Genomic DNA, 24,692 nt, shown 5'->3' with positions numbered 1-24,692 from the left:
ATATAGTTTATTAGGGGAGTGGGTTAAGCTACAGCATACATGCTTTTATTTTTGTTTTCAAAGCACCATTTCATGTGGTAAAAGAGGAGACAGACAAAGATAAAGATCTTGCCTGAAGAAAGAGTCTGAGTTGCCTCGAAAGTTTGCATATTGCATTCTTTTTAGTTAGCCAATAAAAGGTGTCATTTTGCTTGATTTCTCACTGCATTCATAATGGCTAACACGGTACAACACCCTAGTACAACTGGAAACAAGATAGCTAGTTCCTGGGTTACGTGGTCATGCAGCAGGAAGGGGTGGGGCCAGGCGGATGGACACTGATATCAGCGATGGAGTGACTGTCAGTCTTCCATCCTACAGAGGGAAGAGAACAGAAGGCATTAGATTATAGCAATAATCCCTGTTTTGGTGCGTATTTACTGCCCCAAAGCTGTCTCCCATTCGTACATTTGCGACACAACATTTCATTAATTGGTGATTCCAAATTCGACCATTTGACTCCTGCAACCCTTCATTGGATTACACAGGGTTAAGATTGTTATGTTGTGTTTGTAAAAGAAAGCTGCAGACTTTTTTTGTTTTTTGTTTTAGTGACACTTCTACTTAAAAAGAAGATTCCTCTGTATCAGCAGCTCAGTTTCAGCATTAAAAGTGTTATTTTTAATAAGTTATTTTTATTTACATATTTTTTTTACCTATTAACTTTATAATTAAATCCTGCAGGGGAAGCTTGATAAAGCTGTTCCACTCTATGAACTTGCAGTTGAAATTCGTCAGAAATCATTTGGACCTAAACACCCGAGTGTAGCAACGGCTTTAGTGAACCTTGCCGTTTTGTATTGCCACTTGGTAAGATCATGGTTTTTATATAACTTTAAAGATAATGAAAAATGAAATTATCCCAATGTTCAATGTTTTGTGACTTAAGGAAACTTGTTATCTTATTAGTTTTACTGTGATAATTAAGATCTACTAGAAAATAACCATTAATAATAAAAAAGAAAAACGTCTTATTTTTTGTACACAGAAGAAGTATGGCGAAGCGCTCCCATTGTATGAGCGGGCACTAAAGATCTACGAGGACAGTTTGGGTCACAACCATCCACGTGTAGGAGAGACACTCAAAAACTTTGCTGTTTTAAGGTATGGAAATTAGGTTTTTTTTATATTTATATAGTTATTTTGACACTGATAAACAGTGAGAGTGTAATATAGAAATACAATATTAGACGAAATTGGACTGATCACCCTCGTTTTTCACTCCAGACTGATTTCCTGTCTTGTACCTGTTACTGTTAGAACATTAGAATATTATAAATATTTTGACAAGAACAGCCCATTCAGCCCAACCATGCCTGCAAATCTTACCCACACAATTCCTCCAAAGTAACATCCATTCCGGTTTTAAAGGTGCCAAAAGTCCTGCTCTCTTCTACACTACATGGTAATTTATTCCATGTGTCTATGGCTCTCTGTGTGATGGAAAAACTTCCTAACATTTGTGCAAAATTTTAACTTTTCTCATAGTTAATACCCGACCATCCTGAAATCAGCTTAGTCAGTTTTCCCTGGACTTTGTCCAGAGCTGCTGTGTCTTTTTTTTTTTTTTGGTAGCCTGCAGACCAAAACTGCATGCAGTAACTCCAGGTGAGGCCTTAGTAATGTGTTATATAACTTAAGCATGACCTCCTTTAAGTTGTACTCTATACATTTTGCTATATAACCTAATATGTCAGACGTCTTAATGAGCTCTGAACACTGTTTAGATGTATATGATGAACAGCCCACTCCAACTCCTAGGTCCTTCTCATAAAAGGGTACTTTCAGGTTTCACAACTTTTCACAAAATACTTTTTTGTGATCAGATGTTTACTAGAAAAGTATGTGACAGTAGTCTTAAAAACATCCGTATGAAGACAATTTCTAAATATCCTTTAACACTAGAATTTCCAAAGCCAACGAAAAAGCTTGTAAATCCGGCCCACCTTAAATCCCTTCGTACCTCTCTGTCAGCGTCTTTTGTCTTCTAAATGTGTTGATAAGCCCAAGCAACAAGCAGCCTGCTATACCACCCCTCCCACCACCTCAGAACGGGCAAGAAGTTCTCCCAGTTCCTGCCTTGATTGATTATCTGGGAGTGAGGTACCCAGAATTGTAAGGGGAAATAATTTGATGTGTGTTTTGTGTCTACAGCAATCTATGTAAACACATCGTTAAAACAGAAACATTTTTTCATGTTTTAGTAATAAATGACAAAATGTAGACATGAACTGTATAATGTGTGAAGGCTGATGGGCAAATATCAAAAACACTTTCACAAAAGGTGCAAGTACAATACGACAGCTTCAGTGGTGCTGTGGTTAGAACTGCCAACTTACAATTGTGAGTTGTGAGTTCGAAACCAGCTCCCCGGCAAATTTACCTTTTTGAGTAGTGAGCTGCTCTTATTGTTAATATTATACAATAAAAACATACATTTGATTTGTGTCTGTACATTAATAGCACTTGTAAAAGTTACCGTTTTTTTTTTTCCCCCACTTTTATTCTCTCAGTCACAATCATGATAAAACACCCACCCCCTGCTCCAGATCTGACGTGGTTACTTTTTATCTGAAACTGAGAATAACTGTAGATTTGAGTGGTGTTTTGAGACAATGGAACTGGAAATTCTCTGATCTGGAGGGATAAAAGCTGTCACACAAACAGTGGTGAATCTGCCTTCTTTGTATCTCACCGTCACTTGAATTTTTTTATTCAGTTTTATTGAGTGTTCCTGCTCATGCTGAATTAGTATGCACCTTATGGTCCATGATGTCAAAGCCGCACTGACAAAAAACAGAGACATAGGTATATATCATATTTGGAATGACTCATTTTATGACCTGTATAGTACATTTCGGAAAACATTGTTGCACTGATGCAACATTATTCATATTCATTCGCATGCCTTTTTGCACTTGTAATCAGTGACCGCGTTTTTTTTTTTTTTTTTCTTTTCGATCTTGCCCATGTAGTCTCCACGTTTTGGTGAATGGTGCTGTTTCTTTTGTACTCCAGGACATGCAGAGGAAAGAATAGTACAGAGAGGTCAGTTCCGCGCTATATGCAATCATCAAATTCAAATGTTAACAGTTCCCACACACTCAAGGACCATCCTTTCTATGTTTACGCCATGTGTACCTTTTGCAATGTACACACTTCTCTCTGTGCTGTGGTTACTATTACACTGAAGAGGCTGGGGGGAACAGCGGTCTTGGAACAGAAGCTTGTCAATGTTGCATCCTCTTTTGCTTTATCCATCGCCATTTCTTGTAAGAAGCGACGACAAAGTTCCTGTGCAAGGTGAGCCATGAATACTCTTCTCACGCTCAGAAAAGCTCTCATCAGACATGGAGTTCAGTTTGTCAGGAGAGGAATGGGAGATATAGTGAAATTCAATTCTTTAGTTTGAAGATATCAACATTAACCATTTGATCTCAGTATTAGGCATCAGGTCCTTCACAAATGTAACACCACATGTCATTTCCTAGCACAGGAATGACCCAAAACATGCTGCCAGAGCCCTGTTGGACTGGATTTTTAAAGTGACAACAATCAAAGCCTGAACATTGGTCAAAAGGAGAAGGTGGCAAGAATTGAAAACCACTAGTTATCTGCATCCATCTTAAAGAAACCTGAGGATTTTTTTTCACTGAAAAAATGACAGAAATTTGTTTCTATATATGTCTAGCAAGGTCAGTCCCTGGCCACACTGGACACATGTTTATGTTCCATCCCAGTTACTTAAGTAAAAGCCAGTTATTTCTGATGACACAATTTATTTCATTTTTTTTGGCCTTTTGGTGTTCTGTCAGGTCATTCTTATAGTATATTGAAGATTTTTTTCCTTTACATCCAAATGATTTGTGACCCAGAGTAAGTTAGTAATCCTCAGTCTTTCAGTTTTTTGAAATACTTAATTGAAACAAAAACTCATGAGAAACACACCAAAGTATCAGTAGGACCAAGTTAGACTGTGAAGTGTTATCCCCTTTATCATTTGTATCTCATTATTAATTGGCAGGTGGTTAAGAAACAGTGGCGTAGCTAGAGTTCGTGCCGCTTGGGGCGGGGCGGTGCTTCAATTTGCTGCCCTCCCAACATATCTGAATATGTTAACCTATTTAAATAGAAAATTAAAATGACGCATAGAGAAAAATTAAGATACATTTTTCATATATTTATTCATATAGAGAGAAACAGCAATAATTTTTCACATATAATTATTTATAAGCATCAACTAGACAAGAATATAGTATAGATGCACTGATAAGCCATGTTCTAATTATTAGTTTAATATAATTACGCTGCGAAAACCAGAACCAGTGTAGTGTACAAGTGATAGGTGGGGATGTTTTCTGCGCAGAGCAAGAACGCATTCGGATTGATAACGAAATGAAATTCTAAATTGTAAATTAGTTGTTTATCTTCCTAGAAATTATTATTGGTGTAATGTTTATGTTTATTTTTGTTATGGCCTCATAAATTACAACTGCTGTGTCTGATGCTTTCACAGAAGGACAGTCAGAGAATTTTACTTTTTTCATTCATGAATGATACTTTTCCCAACCCTGCTGCTTACACACGAATTGTACTGAGCCTTTTGGCCAATAATGCCGCCCCTAAAAATGTGCCGTCCAGGGCAGACCGCCCCCCTCCTCACGTCCCTAGCTACGCTACTGTTAAGAAAGCAAGAAACAATGGTTCACAATAAAAAATTTTCGATTAAATCCTTTAATCTGAACTAATGTTTTGAAGCGATATTCAAACATGAAAATTAATTTTTTTTAACCAAATGACACAGTTTTACAGCTAAGAAAGCCCCTTAATGTTCATGTGTGTACATTCAAAACATATTAAATCAAGGAATATGACGAGTGGCTCCTCTCTTACGACAACTGTCTCAAATTGGTTCAGATAGGGGTGGGCGGTGTGACCAAAATTCTATATCACGGTATTTTTCTAAATTACCCCGGTTTCACGGTATTCAACGGTATTTTTTTCCCCATGCATGAGTGGATGTTAACCACATTTTCCACTGCAATTACTGGCTAAGAATAACCTATTCCACTGTTAAGAGTATTGTACATTGTACAAAAAAAACATTTTAATGTGCACACAAGTATTAATACAGGTTTTCATTGCCCCATAAAGTGATAGTTTTCAAGGGGGTGGCACTAATGGAGAAGGTATCACATTGCATGACAGATACAGTCAAAATATAGAACCTTTTTATTGAACAAATTTTGCAAAAACTTAAACTATAATTTTGACAACATATTTTCAACCATACAAAGAGGCATTTAGACTTAGTAAAATATCCAGAAGTGCTTGTCAAAAGTTGTATTACACTGAATATGTCTTAGAAAAGGAATAAATAGTAAATATTTTTTGTAAACCAACTACACTTTCTGTTAATGTTAACAATCTCTGTCCACTGACACGTTAAAGTGACTTTTTAAACAACTTTATCATCATTAAACTGCATAATCCATATTACTAACCGAGAATAAACCGGATATGGATGCAGGGACACGGCGATGGGACCATGAGACGTACTGCGCAGGCGCGCGTCTCATAAACCGCAAGCGAAGTTGTATCCACCGCGAACTTACTAACCGAGAATAAACCAGATATGGGCGCAGGGACACGGTGATGGGACCATGAGACGTACTGCGCAGTACGTATCCACCGCGAATGAAGGAGTCACGGCACAAGACCAAAAGAGCTCAACTAACGTGAATGAGAAATGAAGCAACAACGCGCCCATAGCTACCACTAACGACACAACCACACAAAAAAGAGGATTCTGCGCTGCACCCCAGAGTCAAACGTGAGAGGCTACGGTGGCCCCACAGGTCCACAAAGATGGTGCGAAAGGCGCAGGCATCACCGCCATATTGTGAGTGGCACTACTGCGGAGTGAAGGCGCAGGCGTCACCGCCATATTGTGAATGGCACTACTGCGGAGTGAAGTTAGGACGCGCGTCTGAAACTGCGGACGCAAAGCAGGCATGGGCTCAAAACGAAAGACCACAACTGACGGAGATAAATAATCTCTTTCAAATCAGGCGCCTACAACGCGCGTCTGAAACTGCGGAAACCTAGCAGGCACGGGTTCAAAATGAACAACCTCCACTGACGGATATACAAACACGAGCCCGCTATTTCGGGTTACCCAAGACCAGGGGTTGGCGAGCGAAGCGAGCAGGGGGCAGAGCCCCCTAGTATTTAAACTAATAAATAATAACAATAAAATAAATAATAGTATTATTACTGATAGTTGCACTATTACTTCAAGACTTTAAGCCCAGGTGCATTACACAGTATTCACCAAATTAAAATAAAATAAAACAAGTGCAACTTGGTAATGACATCTTTACCAACTGAACCATCATTTAGGCAAACTGCATTAATATGGACCTTGCTTCAAGCTAAGCTATATGCATAAATAATAAACCTGCAACTTACATTTATAATGCTATTTGTGGTATAGCCCTACGGAATCGTATTAGGGTCACGGTGAAGAAAAAAACAATATGGACACAGGGAAGAAAAAAACAAACTATATGTCGAGAATAAAGTCGACATTTCCACTTTATTCTTGCCGTCTATGTTGAGATCAAAGTCGACGTTTCCACTTCATTCTCGCCGTTTATGTTGAGATTAAAGTTGACATTTCCACTTTATTCTCATAGTTTACTTCATTATTAAAGTAGAATGTCGTAAACTAAACTTCTTCCTAAAATCAATGTTTAATTTACTAGATTTTGTCAAACCCCGTCATAAATTAATGTAGCACATTAAATGCTTTGTGTTGCATTCCCCGACCTAGTTGTTAATCACTACGCTTCTTAAACTGGCTTCCTCCGCACTAAGAGGAGACAGCGATCACCATACAGAATCCATTCACTTCATGATATTCCTGCTTTCTGAAAAATTAGAATGCTAAGATAAATACTTGATGTCATTTTCATGATGCAATGCAGTAAAGCAGGTATTAAACATGCACGGTAGTGAGGCGGTAGTGCTGCTCCCTTGCAGTAAGGGGTCCCCAGGTGTATGTTCAGTGTAGAGAACTTTATGGCAGGTGTGACGAGGCTCCAAAAAACTGGATGTATGAATGGGTATCGCACAGGTTTAACTTAAATATTGTGTAAATGTTGGGTTTGTGATCTGGTGGTCGGAGACACGAACACAGAATTCAATGCATGTTCTTCTGAGCGGGCTTTCTTTATTGCACGTGTGCTGTCTGTATCTGACGTACCAAAACCCCAGTTCCTATCCTTCCTTTTTCTTTCTCCACATAACCAATCACCACACGATAAACGTCTTTGTGAAATTAAAACTAGTTATAAACTTAGCCTACAGAGTGTTCAGAACTTTAAAAATATCTTCGTTATACATGTTTAATTATGCCATCCATTCAGGGTTGCGCCCATCCCTGAACGAGTCGCCAGTACATCGCAGGGTGAATACGAGCAAAACATACACTAGCAGGGTCAATATAGCATAACAAAACCCCACATCCTACATGACTTTGAAAGGAAACTGAAGCACGCCGAGTAAACCCACCAGAAAAACATGCAAATGCAAGGCAGGGTACATCCGAGACACCCTTGCTGTGAGGCAGCAGTGCAACCTCCATGCCGCCGTGCCCCCACATGGTTAATGCATGCTTTAATGCATTTCACCATGAAAATTATATCAAGTATTTATCTTAGCATTCTAAATGTTCAGAGAGCAGGAATATCATGAAGTGAATGTACTCTGTGTGGCGATTGCTGCCGGCGCCTCCTCTTAATGCAAGAGGAAGTCAGTTTAAGAAGCTCGGGGAACACTTAACACAAAGCATTTAATGTGCTATATAACTTATGACGGGGTTTGAGAAAATCTAGTAAATTATTCATTTTATGATGAAGTTTAGTTTACGATGTTCTACTTTAATGACAAATTTCAAGAATAAAGTCAACATGTTGACTTTAATCTTGACATAAACGGCAAGAATAAAATAGAAATGTCGAGAATAAAGTCAACATGTCGACTTTATTCTCGTCATAAGCGTCAAGATTAAAGTGGAAATGTCGAGAATAAAGTCAACATGTCATCACACTATTATACAGTACCCAGGTAAATTACACTGTATTGAAAACAAATAAAACAAGTACAACTTGGCTTGCAGTATTATTTACACATTTGAACATAATGATCCACATCCGACCTTTTAAAACCAAAGTATTTCCAGCAAACGGACGTGATTCCTTTTTTTCGGCAAAAGTTCTTCTATGTCATTATGTTCAACTTTATCGTCAGCTTCAGTTTCGGAATGTTCTCTGTCCATTTTCACCGCGCAATACTTACACTACTACTACCTATTTAGTGGAGTAGCAGTGAAAAAGAGCCCCTGTGCAACAAATCTGTGTTTAGCGGTGTAGCAGTAAAAAAGGTCCCCACTTGAACAGTTTCCCGCTGCGCCACGTTCGGAATGTCGTTTAGGCTATTTAAACCGGTGTTGCGGTATAAGAAAAATCCATATCATAAAAAAAATAAAAAATTGTTTTCGGTATGAACCGGTATACCGCCCAGCACTAGGTTCAGATATAAAAGATCTGCTGTTGAGCAAACTAATGTAAAATGCAAACTTTGCAATGTTAAATGTGGCAGCACATTCAGTTTATTTCAGCACAGAAACAGCAAAATGGAACTAGTAGAAGAAAGCATGGGATGAAGATAAAGCCTGTCCCCAACCAACAGCTAATATTTTTCACCCTGGTTCAGCATGGACCTGGCATAATGTGCACTCCCTGTTTTACATCCTGCTGGATGTGCCTTGTTTGGGGCCAGGGAAGAATATGCTGGAGCTATCCATCATGCCTTTTTACCCCTCTAAGTCGGCTAGGCTACGATGAGGGAGAAGAATGAGCAAGCTATCAGTGGGCTTTCAGAGTGTGCATTGAACAAAGGGGCTCCTCTACAGACCACTCAATCCCCAGATCTGTAGGTATAATAGAGGGAAGAAGCTGACTGGTGAGCTCTGAAAGTTAAACTGTTCATTTAAAAAGAAAAAATAAAGTTACCTGTAGTATAGCAGAAGTTGTTTCTTAGGTATAGGGGAGAGCAGGGAGGGCTGCAAAAAAAAAACTGCAGAGTTTAAGGAAAGGTCCCTGTAAGTGGTGTGAAAGGAATGTGGACGCCACGGGGAAGAATTTGCGGACAGCAAATATAAAAATAAACTACAAAAAATGTACAGAAAAGTGCATAGAAAGTTGTTTTCTTATTTTGCACCTTTTCTCATTGGAAACAAAATTATATTTTTGTGTATTTCTATGAAGGATACAGTTGTATTTTCGTTTTTCAAAATGTGGACAACCTTCTCATTTGGTGCTTTTCCCCCTCAAGAATAGCTAGAAGTGGGTTCTGTGTTGAAATATTTTAATAAATTGTGTATCCACCTTAAATTATGTGTCTGTGTGTCCATCCAGTTGCTATGTCTGTATCATTTCAAAAGATGGCATACTGCAAACATTAACACTGCTTTTACAAATCCCATACCAAACTGCATATAGCCGAGACATATGCTTTGCATGGTGCACAGCAAGCGTTACACTGAGGTATTTGATGAACATGTGCCTCAGTAAAGTATTCACTCTAAGGAAGGTGAATTAAGTTCTCTTCACTTGTACCTAGTTATTAACCTCTAATACCTAATTAAACAAGGATTTGTTTTCACTGCGGTTTATAGTGTATGTTGTCTTTATTAATAACAAAAATACTAAAGAAGGACATAATACAAAATTTTGTAGTATAATAAGACTGTGGGGGAAAAAAACAATATGGGAAGTTTAGTGACCACTATATGGCCATGTGAAAAAGTAAGTACACCTCATTAAATATTTTTTCTTTTCGTACTAATGTGGAAGATTTCATCTTCATTTAAACAGTATCTACAGATAAAGGTGACATTTGCATTTTGTAGTCCACAAAATAATTTAAATAAAAATGAATGCAAATTTCGCATGTGGAAAAAGTAAGACTGCCCCTGCATTGTCACTACATCAAATTAAAATCGGGTACACCAGATCAGCTGTGAATGATTAGAATGCCATGAGAGAGGATCTTGTCTGAATTTGTCTTATTTAAACCTCTGGCACTTAGTTTGGGTTGCACTTTGTTGTTGAAGTGTGTGTTATCATCATGTCTTCAGAAAAAGGGTTAGATAGTAGATACCTATGAGTCTGGGAAGGAATTTAAAAAGATCTTATTGGAAACCAGCTATTCCACAGTCCAGAAAAACAATCAAAATTGGAGAAGATTTCAAACAACTATCAACCTGGCCAGGCCAGTCCAGCAATTCCAGCCCAAGTGCAGAACTCAAGATGCTGAAAGAAGTCTCCCAAGAACCTCCGAATTTCACTCAGGACCTCCTGCCACTGTCAAAGTGCATGAGCCTGCACCATCAGAAAGAGGCTGCACAAATCAGATCTGCATGGGAGGTATAAACCAGTAGTTAGCCTTTGCCTTCCAGAAAGAACATCAAGACAAGATTAAAGTTTGCCCATTAATATTTAGGCAAAGATGAGGACTACTGGCTGCGGAAGAAATCATATTTAGATATATATTAATAGAATCTTTCCTTAAATTTAGAACCTCTTACTATAGATACCAGGCAGGAGGTGAACCGTTCTTATTCGTAGCAAGAGGACTTGAACCCTTAATTTATCCCTAAGAACAATTTTTCTCCAATCTGGACAGGTTCATTTAAAAAGTTGCATCTTCCGGAGGTTTGGGTCCCTTGCAGATAAGAACGGGCCAGTCCTAAATTTTGCCGGGTACGGTCCCGCCAATTGTAGCTATTCTTGTTGGCCTCACTTCTTTGGAGATTCCCAGTCTACTGGGTTCCCTCACTGGGGGAGACAAACTGCCGTAACATTGGGCACCAAAACTGTGGTTGAAATTTAACATCTTATTAAAGAAAGAAACATCCTCTAACAGGACAATTCAATAATCAGGCTGGAGAAAAGCTGTTCATTGTATCTTTTAATGACTCCTCTGCAAAATGCCTTAGAGGGAGCATTCTTCAAAAACAGTCTGTTACAGCATGGTCAGAATGATCAGAATGGTCGGAGAAACAAAGGATAGAGGTTCATTTTATAAACTGTTGAATGTATATACAGTGTCAATCAATACATACATTTTACTCAGATTGGTTCATCGGTTTACACCCAAATGATTTATATAAAATAAAAGTCTATTATATTCTGGTTCTTTTTGAGATGAGACACCACTCTTGAAATTTCTGTGCATATAACAATTGTCTATTCTTGTTTATAGGACATCTGCTGATTTCTTTGTCATCTCTTAGTCATCCTTCAATACATTTTATATATTACATCGGCCTTTCTTCTGGTACATTCTTTATTTACTTGACCATCTCAGTATTTTCCCTAAACCAATTCTTATATTTCAGTGTACATTTTGTTGTTCACTTGACCATTATTTGGTTTCCCACATTTATTAACCCTTTATGCTATTTCTTTAAGATGAATGCTAAGTTACCCTAAAATTATTCTTCCACATGGCACAATGTGCTTTGCACAAACGATGCAGATATAGTGTTATTTGGCCACAGTACCAGAAGACATGCTGGGCGAAAACCAAAAACAGTACTTGACCAGAAGAACAGGGCACCTCGTCATAGCAGAATCCACTTTGAATTCTTCATTGTACTAGAGCAGGGCTTCTCAAACTCGGTCCTGGGGACCCACTGTGGCTGCAACACTCGATAAGTCTGATCTCATTTAATTAGCTGGTATTTTTTTCTCTTATTCTACATTCAGAAAAGCACAGCAGCATGGTTTTTACATTTATAAGACATTTAGAAATATTTATGTTTTTGCTATAGATTTAAATGCTTAACTCTCTTTTGTTTCATCCATCCATCCATCCATCCATCCTCTTCCGCTTATACGAGATCGGGTTGCGGGGGCAGCAGCTTGAGCAGAGATGCCCAGACTTCCCTCTCCCTGGCCACTTCTTCTAGCTCTTCCGGGAGAATCCCAAGGCGTTCCCAGGCCAGCCAGGAGACATAGTCCCTCCAGCATGTCCTAGGTCTTCCCCGGGGCCTCCTCCCGGTTAGACGGAGGCATCCAGGAGGCATGCTGATCAGATGCCTGAGCCACCTCATCTGACTCCTCTCGATGCTGAGGAGCAGCTGCTCTATTCTGCCCCTCCCGGATGACTGAGCCTCGCACCCTGTCTTTAAGGGAAAGCCCAGGCACCCTGCGGAGGAAACTCATTTCAGCCGCTTGTATTCGTGATCTCGTTATTTCGGTCACTACCCATAGCTGATGACCATAGGTGAGGGTAGGAACATAGATCGACTGGTAAATTGAGAGCTTTGTCTTTTTTATTGGAGATTTTATTTGTTGATTTTCATTATATTTTGCCCTTTCTCAGTGCTGTTTTCCCCCTTCATTGTATCTTATTAATGACAATTAAAAACAAGCAGAGCAGACACTCCGGCAAATGACACTGAGGCTGCAACTACTTTAGCATCAGACCCTCTAGTTGTTTTATTAATCCATTATTTACTAATTAGAACACCTGGAAAAGTAGAATGAAGATCAAGATGAAAATATTGTTAAAAAGAAAAAAATACATTATTCCCTTATAACTGCTTGGTACATTATTTTATTTTATTTTTTTTTTTACCAAACTTAGTTTTCCAATTTCTATGAGTTAAAGATGCTAAGATTTTCAGTGAGTGTGACGAGGATGGATAGGATTAGAAATGAGTACATTAGAGGGTCAGCTCAAGTTGGATGGTTGGGAGACAAAGTCAGAGAGGCGAGATTGCGTTGGTTTGGACATGTACAGAGGAGAGATGCTGGGTATATTGGGAGAAGGATGCTAAGGATAGAGTTGCCAGGGAAGAGAAAAAGAGGAAGGCCTAAGCGAAGGTTTATGGATGTGGTGAGAGAGGACATGCAGGTGATGGGTGTAACAGAACAAGATGCAGAGGACAGAAAAATATGGAAGAAGATGATCCGCTGTGACGACCCCTAACGGGAGCAGCCGAAAGAAGTAGTAGTTTTCTAATTTCTATATTAGTCCCAAAACACAGAAGTTGTGAAATAATAGTTCCCTTAATTAGCCTAGGATTCCAATTCAAATCAGAAACTGGTTGGAACAAAAACCTGCAGCCACAGTGGGTCCCCAAGTTTGGAAAGCACTGTACTAGATGATACTTAAAGATAATGCAAAATCTTCTGCCAGAAGATGGAAGCTCAACTGAAAGCAGACCGTGCAATGACCCTAAACCTACCAGTAATTCTACCAAGGAATGGTTGAAAAGAAAGACATAGTTGGTCCTGGAATGGCTAAGTCAAGGCCTGGATCTGAATCTCATCAAGATGTTTTAGGGGAATTTGAAATGGGCTGATTATGCTGAAATATCACACAGCTGAAAGAATTCTGCATTAAGGAGTGGTAAAAACGTTCTTCCGGTCAATGTCAGAGAGTCGTAGACAGTTATAAGAAATGCCTACTTGAGGTTGTTTGTGCCAAATGGGACAATGCCAGCTATTACTGCCAAGGGTGGTCTTATTTTTTAACCACTGATGGAAATAATGTATCTATTGCAAAGACAAATTTTCCTTGTTTTTCAGTGACATCTTCTAAAATGCTGTTTAAATGAATACCAAATATTGATATGTTCACATATATTAAAAAAAGAAAAACATTTCATGACGTGTACTTACTTTTTCACATGACTGTAATTAGCCATTTACTGTCAAAAGAGTGAAACTTATTTGTTTCCGAAAACTAAATATATAAACATTTTATATAACGATGTGATATGGTAACTTTATATGGTGGTTACAGAATGCATTAATTTTACTTACGTAAAAGTGTCAAAAGTTTAGAAAGTGATAACACAATTAATTTTATGCATGAACCTCCTTTATTTTGTGCACACTTTGAGAAGTGTGTTCACTGTTGTAGCACTTTTTTTTACCTTTAAGATATAACAAACTTCTCCCTGATAAGAAATACTAAGTGAATTAACTGAATTATTTTTATTGGACTCTGTAGTTATGAAAAGGGTGATTTTGAAAGAGCTGCAGCTCTGTACAAGAGAGCAATGGAAATTAAAGAAGCCGAACCCTCGCTCTTATGTGGAAAAGCACCTTCAAGAAATTCTTCAAGTGGCGACACTTTCAGCTTAAGAAATGCTCTACACCCCAGTGCCTGCCCGGAACTTGGACAGAGGTGACAACACAACAATAACTAAAGATCTCAAACATCTCAATATGAAGACATGGCTGCTCAGTGTAAAAGAAGTATGTTCAGTTTTTATATCTACATTTTTAATGTAAACAGTGTCCAAGGCAAAATTATAAATAAGCTTTTAGTCTGGATGATTACCGAAGGAGGCAAGAACCTCAGATTTGACGGCAGTGGTACATTCTGCTTTTACTTGAATTTAGTTGACTTGTTACATTTATTGAATAAATATTCAGCTCAAATATGAAGATGGTTCAAGTAACTGAACTGAAAGCGTTATTTTAGTTTGATAAAGTATAATCAAGTGTTTATTGATTTATTTACTTGAGGTTTACATTCACCATCCACTTCATTAGGTACACCTGTTCAACTGCTCATTAATGCAAATACGTAATCAGCCAATCACATGGATGTAGTGAAATGGGAGACTGGCATCACGGATGTCCAGCCTACAAGTCTGCAGCTACTGTGTGATGCTATCATGTCAATATGGACCAAAATCACTAAGGGATCTTTCCTGCACCTTGCTGTGTGCCACAAAAAATTATGGTAGTTCTGAAGGCAAACGGGGGTCCAACCCAGTACTAGCAAGGTGTACCTAATAAAGCGGCCACTGAGTGTATATTACAGGGTGAGTCAAAATTATGTTAACATTTGAATGGTGGAAACTATTTATTCACAAAACATATTTCATTAGTGCAAGATGATTTACAGGAATGTCTCAACCTGTTCCCCATCATGTTCAACACACAAATACCAACAAGCAACAGTACCATTTAAAGCCCGGACACACATTTCGTGGGGAATAGATGATACCACAGTCCGTATTCTGTCCTACAGGTCATTGATATCACAAACTTTCCTGCTATACACGCACTCCTTCACCATACCCCATAACCAGAAATCAGAGGGTGTCAAATCAGGGGAATGTGGAGGCCTTGGCAATGGTACATCGCGACTTATCCATCGACCTGGAAAGGTTTGGTCGAGATGAAAATAATCCATTAGTGTTAACATAATTTTGACTCACCCTGTATAGTTGGAATAGTTGAGTTAAGCTCCTTCGTAGGTAATTTCAAAATCTCATATTACCTAAGTATTTTTGAACATATATGGCACAGTTTCAGAAATATTTTCAATGTATTTTCAATGAATTTTCTGATCATCTTCCCTTCTATTTTTTTTTGGGAACGCAACAAACTGGAAAATATTCATCCATTATCAAACGTGTTTAAGCTATTTTAGGAGTATAGGCATCAAAGCCAGTGTGTGGGCAGAATCAAAACCAAAACCAGCCCTGCCCAGGCTGCCAGTCCTTTGTAACACCCACTTAAGTACAAGCCTAGAGATTCAGAAATAGTCCAGCATGCACCTCTTTGGTATGTAGGAGGAAAAAAGGCATCCATTGAGGGGAGAAAAAAAACATGCAGAGAAGGGAAAAACATGTGAACTCTACAAAGTACCTGCACCAGGATATGAGCCCAGTACCTTAGAGCTGGGGGGCAGCAGAGCTACATGACAAACTGGAAAGCCTATTGTGTGGTGGTACCTATCTTGGCCCACTACTGCTACACAGGCCCCTGCATCCAACAAATGGACTAAAGAGAAATAGATGGATGATGATGTGTGTGTGCCACGGATACAGGAATTGTGGTGCTCGATCTTCTCTGCCTTTTCACAACCAACACACTACATTGACAGGCTGTTTATAACAGACAGCAGTTGGTGAGAAGAGGCTAATGCAGGCATTCTAATGCAAGATTTATTTAAAATTTCCATGAAATGAAAATGCATACTTTTTAAATTATGTTAATTGTTTTTTAACTTGTAGTTTTAGATGTATTCTGCTTGATTGTGTGTGCCAAGTAATGCTTTAGCGGCCAGCCACTCCATCAAATGTACCCTGTACAAGCTGAATATGTATTGTAAACAGACTTTTAGTGATATGGAGGTTAGCTGTTCTTTTTTTACTGCTCAAATGTAAGATTTTATTGTGCTGTTCTGTTTAACTTGAAAATCTGTGAAATAAAGTCCACTAACTTGACGTTCTTTGTAGTTTGTTTAATTCTGATGAGAGTATTCAGATAGACACACTGCCATTTTTGCAGCTTTTTGTATATTTCAAAGGTGTACAATATGATGTAACTTAATGATTTTATTTTTTTTACATTATAACTACATATTTGATTTTCACTATCCATGTCCAAGGAGGCATCCATTGCAGCTGTTGTAAATGTTGTCTGAGAATCATTATTATATTAACTGAAGCAGATACTGTACATAACACCACTTATCTTACAGTAGTATATGGTCATTCTTTGCATAAAGAAAGATGCAAAACATAAAAGGAAAAACAAAATGCTTCAGAAATAAAAATGTAAACTAACTCAGAAAATATCAGTGTGATATTAGGCTTTTTAGACTAAAGGAAAGAGTGGGAATGGCTTTTTTTACATCATGTTTACATTAAATGAAAAAAATACACTAAATGAAGCTACGCTTTCCTCCCACAGTCCAAAGACATGCAGGTTAGGTGCATTGATGATCCTAAATTGTCCCTAGTGTGTGCTCGGTGTGTGTGTGTGTCCTGCGGTGGGCTGGCGCCTTGCCCAAGATTTGTTCCTGCCTTGTGCCCTTTGCTAGCTGGGATTGGCTCCAGCAGACCCCCGTGACCCTGTGTTCGGATATAGCGGGTTGGTAAATGACTGACTGACACTAAATGAAACTTTGTGTTGTTGTGGAATCGCAGCACAATCCACCTCAGGTTGATCTGCGGTAACTGCTGGTTTTCAGCTATGAACCCGCAATGTCTTCATTACAGGGTTTCTTAAAAGCAGCTTTCTAAAACTTTAGCTGATGAAGATTGCCATTAAAAATTCACACCAGGATGGGCTGTAAGCCATACGACGCGGAGAGCTTTCAGGTGACACTAGCGGAGCTCTCTCTCTGTGTCTCTCTCAGTCGTCACAAACAACTCACAACTGAATAGTTTTATTAGTAAATACAGTTCTACTCATAAATTTTCATACCCTGTCAGAATTTGTGAAATATTGGCCATTTTTTGGAAAATAAGTAATCATGTAGAAAGCTTTCTTTTTAATTAGGGAGTGTGCTTGGGAGAATCAATTTATTATCACATCATTTTGTGTGCCCTTTTTAAATCATAATGATAACTGAAATCAGGTCAGATTGGGGAGTATGCACTGGTATAGCATGTTGCAGCACCCACCACACGCTGAAACAGCCCGGGATCCTGGTTGGCAACCCCCCAGGCAGACTTGCGGTCCAGTCCCACACTCCAGAAATTACTGTCTGTCTCAGCTAGGTGATACATGGGTGTCCCCTTGGCCTGGTCCAGCCAATCAGGTCCTCAAAAGTGAGGATCCTGCGAGCCGGATCACCCTCTGGGAATCTCACTCCATGGCCATAGTGCCATAACTGATGCTCCCTCACAATGCAGGTAATATAGCAAGACAGGAAGCACCAGGACTCTAAAGACTTGGACCTTTGTCCTTTTGCATAGATATCGGGAGCACCACACACCCCTTTCCAGCGACCTCATGACCCCCCATGCTCTCCCAATCTGTCTACTGACTTCATAGGAAGAGTCACCAGAGACATGAATGTCACTGCCAAGGTAAGTAAACCTCTCGACAAGGTCGACACTCTCTCCACAGACAGACACACTGCTGATGGCTGTGCCCAAGAGGTCATTAAAGGCCTGGATCTTGGTTTTTATCTAGGACACTCGCAAGCCCAGACAGTCGGACTCCTCGCTCAGTCTCTCGAGAGCCCTGATCAGAGCCTCCATTGACTCCATGAAGATCACAGCATCGTCAGCAAAGTCAAGATCAATGAATCTTTCTTTGCCGACAGATGCCCCACAGCCTCTGGACCCCACGACCTTGCCCAACACCCAGTCCATACAAGCATTGAACAGAGTAGAAGCAAGAACACACCCCGACGAACCCCAGAATCAACTGGGAAAAACGCAGAGGTCCTGCCTCCACTGCACAGCACTCACAGTACCAGTGTACAGGCCAGCCATGATATCCAGCAACCTCAAGGGGATCCCGCAAACCCTTGGGATGTCCCAAAAGGCAGCTTGATCAACTGAGTCGAACGCTTTGCGAAAATCGACAAAGGCTGCAAAGAAACTCTTCCGATATTCACGTTTGCCCTCCCTGAGAATCCTCAGTGCCAGCATACAGTCGATGGTAGACTTCTTAGGCGTAAAAACCAGACTGCTCCTGTTGCTGGTAGATGATCAAGTGATCACAGATCCTACTGAGGATGACTCTAGCAAGGACCTTACCCAGCACCGAGAGCAGTGTTATCCCCCTGTAGTTGCTGCAATCCAGGTGATCACCCTTCCCTTTCCAGATAGGGACGACAAGTCTGGTTTTCCAGTCAGTTGGGGTGATGCCAGTCTCCTAAATGTAAACAAAGATTGCTTGCAATGCCAGGAGGACAGCCTTACCACCAGCCTGGAGAAGTTCACCTCGGATACCACAGATCCCTGCAGCCATCAAGCCATGTGCTTTGTCTTCTCTCAATGTTATCCAGGGTGCCCTGTGAGATGAAACACCTACTTCTGAGAAAACTGGTAACACCAACACTGAAATCCCCCAAATTAAAAGGATGATGCATGATGACTGCTATTTTCCAAACACTGGCCAGTATTTCACAAATTTTGCCAGGGTATGTAAACTTGTGAGCATGACTGTCTAAAGAAGATAAAACACAAACTCTACACCAACACTCTTCCACACCAATAACATAACTGTCTCCAGCCCTCTGAAGAAAAGGTCAAAAGGAAGGGGGTGAGATATCAGGATAGGACCATGAGGGTGTAGCCTCACAGCAACCTAGTCAGTAAAACAGGAGAGTAATTGAAAATAAATGTATTAAGGTATGGAAAGAAACATCACTGACTGGAAGCCACTTAGTCCCAAATACGAAAGTCACGATATCACAGTTTTAGAACTCAATACAAATACCAGTGAAATTTTATTGTACTTGATACCTTTTCGATACCGTAGCAAAATCAGAAATCCCATTCAACCACCTTTCATTAAAATACCTTAATTATTGAATATTGTACATTTTTCTGTAATAGAATATAAAATACATATAATAGAAATACTTATTTTGCTGACACCCTTATCCAAGGTCACTGACAACATTTGAGATGCAACAGCTTCCATTTTTTATTCAAATTGGAGGACAGACAGGTGAAATGACCTGCTTGTGGTCACACAGTGTTAGTGACAGGACTTGAACCCACAACTTCAGGGATTGATATCCAAAGTCTTAACCATCACACCACCCTGCCTGCCAAAAAGTATGCCACACAGTTTAAAAAAAAACTGGTAATACTCATCAAGACATTACCCAGCTGTCGTTGAAGTAAACCAGTGTTGGTATTCATAAATATCAAAATGCAATGCAAGGCTTGAATTTTAATGTGTGATGGATATGGGCATCTCCTTTGTGTAACAACTAATCTTGAGGGGATTAGGGTTTTATAAAGGATGATGTAAACAGGCAGTACCCAATTTATCTTAGCATGTGCACATTACAAATTTAATCTGACATTTTCTATCCATTAACTGCAAAATACCACTTACTAAACATAATCATATAAACATTATTATATCTGTACCACTGAATTTGTGAAATCCAGGATATTTTAATTTCAACAATTTGCATTTGTCCAAGCTCTTACATGACTGATCAGACTTTGTTATTGGTTAGTCGGTGTGCTTTTCCAGAAGTAAAATTTGAAGTGGGAAGACTGCATTACACTTGTCAACGTACATTTCAAGAATATTGTAGCGACCCTTTGAAGGAACCACACAGGACACCAGGTAAGCTTTCGTGGATGCTGGAGCACTTTGCTTTAATTATACAATGCAGTCCTGACAGTGGTTTCCGTCTCGTCAGCCCAATGTTAAGGTCCCAGGTACACCTTGAAAACAAGAAAATCACTAGCGCTTCTAGCCTTACTCACTGCTCTAGCTAGCACAGTTTTTCACCCGTCTCTCTCCGCTATCCTCTAGAATTGCCCAAGCATGTTCCTCAGCTACTCATTCTTCTTGTTTCCCCAGGCTCCTCCCCGTTGGCTTTTGTTGCTTATTTTGTCCTGTGTGTCTCCGACAGTCTGCAGTTCAAATGTTTCTTTTCTGCTCCTGTTGTGGACGCATGGGGTGGGGCATCCCATTCACAATAAGGCCAGGTTTATACTTCACGCGACGCAACGCATGCTCCAGTGGATGCTTCTGCTACACAAGCATTATACTGTTTATACTTGCGCACGTACTTTATGTAAATCTGAAGGAATCCACCAGGTGACAGTGCACGACATCATCACGGTGAGAACAGGTTCGGCCTCGCTGTGTTTGGAATTTAATGGGTGTTCCAGACAATTCACATGACACCTTACCGCAACATCTCTGAAAAGGATGTTTAATGATTACATCCATCAATCCAGGGATGTATCCATTCCAGTTAGCATTGGGCACGAGGCAGAAACAACCCCTGGACGAGGCATCAGCTAATCGCAAGGTGAATACAAGCACTCACATACACTGGCGTCATTTTAGTGTCACCAAATCTGCATATCTCATACAGACTCCAGGCAGAGAATACCAGCGACTTGACTCCCTGCGAGACAGCAGCTCTAATACTCCGCCACTTTGTCACCCACATGTGTGTCATTATTAACAGTATTCATTATTTAAACGAAATTAAAGATTTATATGTAAAATGTAACATACATACTTTTGAAGCGCGCACATCAATCCTGTACCATCCGCTAAGCGACTTTCTGTCAAATGTAGATAGCAAGAGACTCTGACGTCACATTCCAACTTTTAGCACACTGCACCCCCCGACTGTTTGCTGGTACTGCAACTCGAGCACACATCGCGTTAAGTTCTGAGGACCGAGAAGGGTATTGCTGCAGACCGGAAACATTATGGGCGGATCTGAAGGCGGGATAACTGTAAATGCAAGTGGATAGTATTGGCTAATTCAGAATTTCAATGAATGAGATAGTTGTTCCTCTATGACAATCAAAAACTCACCTGTTCAATTACAGTGTAACTTTATCCAAATGTTTCACAGTTCGTGATCCCTACCTCTTTGAGGTTCCGCCTTTTTTTGTAACCCTTCTTACTAATTTTTACAAGGGGTGCCAGTAATAATGGAGAGCACTGTATTTATCCTTTATATCTTAGAATGACGTGTCTGTGACTTGCATATTACTTTAGGTAGTGTCCAGATTGGGGTATTCATAATACTCTGAAATAATTGATGTATTCTAAAAAACTATTGAGATAACCATGAACGAGAGTTTTTGTAGTGAACCACAGAGTAATTCTCGAAGTTTGAACTTTATTCCAAAGTGTCCACTTTTATGAGAAAACAGGAGTGTTCAGACCAAAACCAGATAGATTGCACAAGACAAATACTTCATGTGACAGTCTGATGTATTTATTTGTGTGTGTCCACCATGTAGGAGAGCAGGCTGGCTGTGTGACTGCAGTAGGGCAGCTGACTCGAGAACAAGTGGCTCAGGTTTATGAGGCTGCAGAGATCAGCAGGGCTTCCAGGAGGACTCAACATGAAAAACTGTTGGAGTTCATCATAAAGGGCCATGGAACAGATGATCACTTGCTGGTAACTTAGTTCAGATAACAAGTAAAACTTTGTTATTGTAATCTATCTAGTAGCAAAGAGCTACAGTCATGACCGAAATTATCGACACCCCTGGAATTTTCCCAGAAAATGCACCATTTCTCCCAGAAAATTGTTGCAATTACAAATGTTTTGGTATACACATGTTTATTTCCTTTATGTGCATTGGAACAACACAAAAAAACAGAGAAAAAAAGCCAAATCTGACATCATGTCACACAGAACTCCAAAAATGGAGTATGTATATATATATATATATATATATATATATATATATATATATGACAGCAACACTCATAACAATGACAACACAATTACATTGACAATCATGTTACGTTATTTTTAAAATGTTTCCTTTACTTTTTCATAACCTCTTTAACACACTACTTCTCCGCTGCGAAGCGCGGGTATTTTGCTAGTATATATATATATAGCAAAATACCCGCGCTTCGCAGCGGAGAAGTAGTGTGTTAAAGAGGTTATGTAACTATATATATACATAAACATATATACATATATATACATATCTACATATACACATATCTACATATACATACGTATATACACATATACACATCCACATAAACATATATATATACATATACAAATTTACATATCTACATATATATATATAAATATAGACATACATATATACATACATACATACATTCACATATATATATATATATATATATATATATATATATATGTATACTGTATATATACATATCTACTTATTGGCTCCTGTATTTAGGATATAGCGGGTTGGATAATGGATGGATGGACATCTGTATGCATAGCCCTATTTGCCCGTTTTCATTTTTTTTCTTTCTTCAGTAATATTTCAGTAAACCCGGAGCTTGTCAGTTCAAATCCTGGTACTGACACCGCTGTGTGACCCTGAGGAAGTCACTTCACCTGCCTGTGCTGCAAAAAACAAAAGTAATGTAACAAATTGTACCTCAGATGTTGTAAGTTGGTGGAATAAAGGCATAAGTCAAATAGATAAATATGTATTATACACATAGGAACTATTCATTTATTTTCAGTTAAGTCATCTGCAGCAAACTTTTATAAATGAGGGTTTCTCATTTTTAGATAGTGCAAACTGTTTCTTCTTCATTGAGGTTTTCTCTTGGAGAGCTTTTTTCATTTCATTGAAAATGAAAGCAGCAGCTGCCAAATATGTAGCTTTCTTATTAATTTTTCAACATTGTGTAAAATAAATGTATAAAGTAACATAAAAGGTTTAAATACTGGTTATCCTTTTACACTAAAATATTACTAAAGAGATACAAAAAAAGTAAAATGGATATGTTCTTTTTCTTTAAGGAGGTTAAATGTTACTGAAGAAAGAAAAAAAAATTAAACAGCCAAATGGGGCTATGCATACGAAGTTAAAAGGTTTAAATAAAACAGAAATATATATTTTATTTTTACTTGCTTAACTTGTGGAGGGTGTATCCTGTAGCAAAGCCCTAACTTTTTTCGTGAAAGCCCGTTTCAGTCAATAAGTCTTAAAAAAACGTGTAAAGATATTGACAATAAGCTAAGCAAACCCAGGAAGACATGGAATCGTTTAAATCAAGTATCATTACATCTTCCATTCTTAAAGAGAAGTAAGGCAGTACTTATAAGCTTACATATTTATATATAGACAAACATACATATATATATATATCTATATCCGAAGCCGTGCAAGCACACTCTTGAGAATGCAACGTATAGTTGTACAGAAGAAAAGCAATCTTGCCTCAAATGAATGGCAACCTTTTGTAGGTCTATGAACTTAATTTAAACTTTAGGTTTACACGGTGCTTTCTTTCCGAAGTACCTGCACTCATGAATATGTCTGTATGTGTCAGTCGGTCAAATCCACGCGCTTCGCACCGGCAAAGTACCACTTTTAAATTTTTATTAAGAAGAAAATAAAACCTTTTTAAATTGAGGGAAAATATACTAATAACAGTTTGTTAAGGATCTGTTTTTTTGTGAAGCTGCCTTTACTCGAGTGATCACTTCGACCTGACTTGGTGGCCAACTATAAGCGTTACCTGGTAGGTAACCACCCATACAATCAGATTGTGAATCAGACTACGAATGCCGTGAATGTAATTACACACTCACTGCACTTGCTTACGGTAATCGAACCTCGGACGTCAGCGCTAGAGGGGCTAAGCAGCGGTGAAGTATTGCTTTTAAATTTTAATTAAGAACAAAAGAAAACCTCAGAGGTTCGATTCCCGTAAGGGAGTGAAGTGACTGGCCGGTTACCTACCAGGTAACGCTTATGGTTGGACAGCAAATGACGTAACATCAGCCACGGTGCCTTCAGTTGTGAGAAGCAGATCATAGAATGATTGAAAATAGTTTTGCATTTACCTTAGTAAAAGGCGAGCTTTTAAGCCTGAGAAATCACCCTGTAAATGTACACGTTTAATTGCACATGTGTTAATATGTATGCTTACACAGTATTAAAAGACAGTGAACAACGTCAGTTACCTTTGTTCCCGCGTTTGATAAAAGGCGAGCTTTTAAGCCTGAGAAATCACCCCGTAAATGCACACGTTTAATTGCACATGTGTTAATATGTATGCTTACACAGTATTAAAAGACAGTGAAAAATTAACGTCATTTACCTTCGTTCCCGCGTTTGACTCGTGCTG

The 24,692-nt window shown here is 39.0% G+C and overlaps 1 protein-coding gene across 2 annotated transcripts in view; it reads left to right on the top strand.

Moving 5' to 3' along the window:
• The window catches only part of LOC114653490 (nephronophthisis 3), an 838,883-nt gene that overhangs the window by 123,710 nt on the left and 690,481 nt on the right, over positions 1 to 24,692 (top strand). The window contains exons 26-29 of one of the 2 annotated variants that reach the window (XM_028803845.2): positions 724 to 849; positions 1,028 to 1,143; positions 14,134 to 14,272; positions 17,570 to 17,581. In XM_028803845.2, coding sequence (XP_028659678.2) covers positions 724 to 849; positions 1,028 to 1,143; positions 14,134 to 14,272; positions 17,570 to 17,581 — 393 coding nt within the window. Of the gene's footprint in view, positions 1 to 723; positions 850 to 1,027; positions 1,144 to 14,133; positions 16,370 to 17,569; positions 17,582 to 24,692 lie in introns of those variants that run through there. The other variant, XM_051928813.1, reaches the window with a different exon arrangement.

Source organism: Erpetoichthys calabaricus, chromosome 6 (genome assembly GCF_900747795.2).
Source record: "Erpetoichthys calabaricus chromosome 6, fErpCal1.3, whole genome shotgun sequence".
Classification (NCBI taxonomy): Eukaryota; Metazoa; Chordata; class Cladistia; order Polypteriformes; family Polypteridae; genus Erpetoichthys; species Erpetoichthys calabaricus.
Note: the sequence above shows the minus strand (reverse complement) of the source record. Positions and strands in the feature narration are given on the sequence as shown.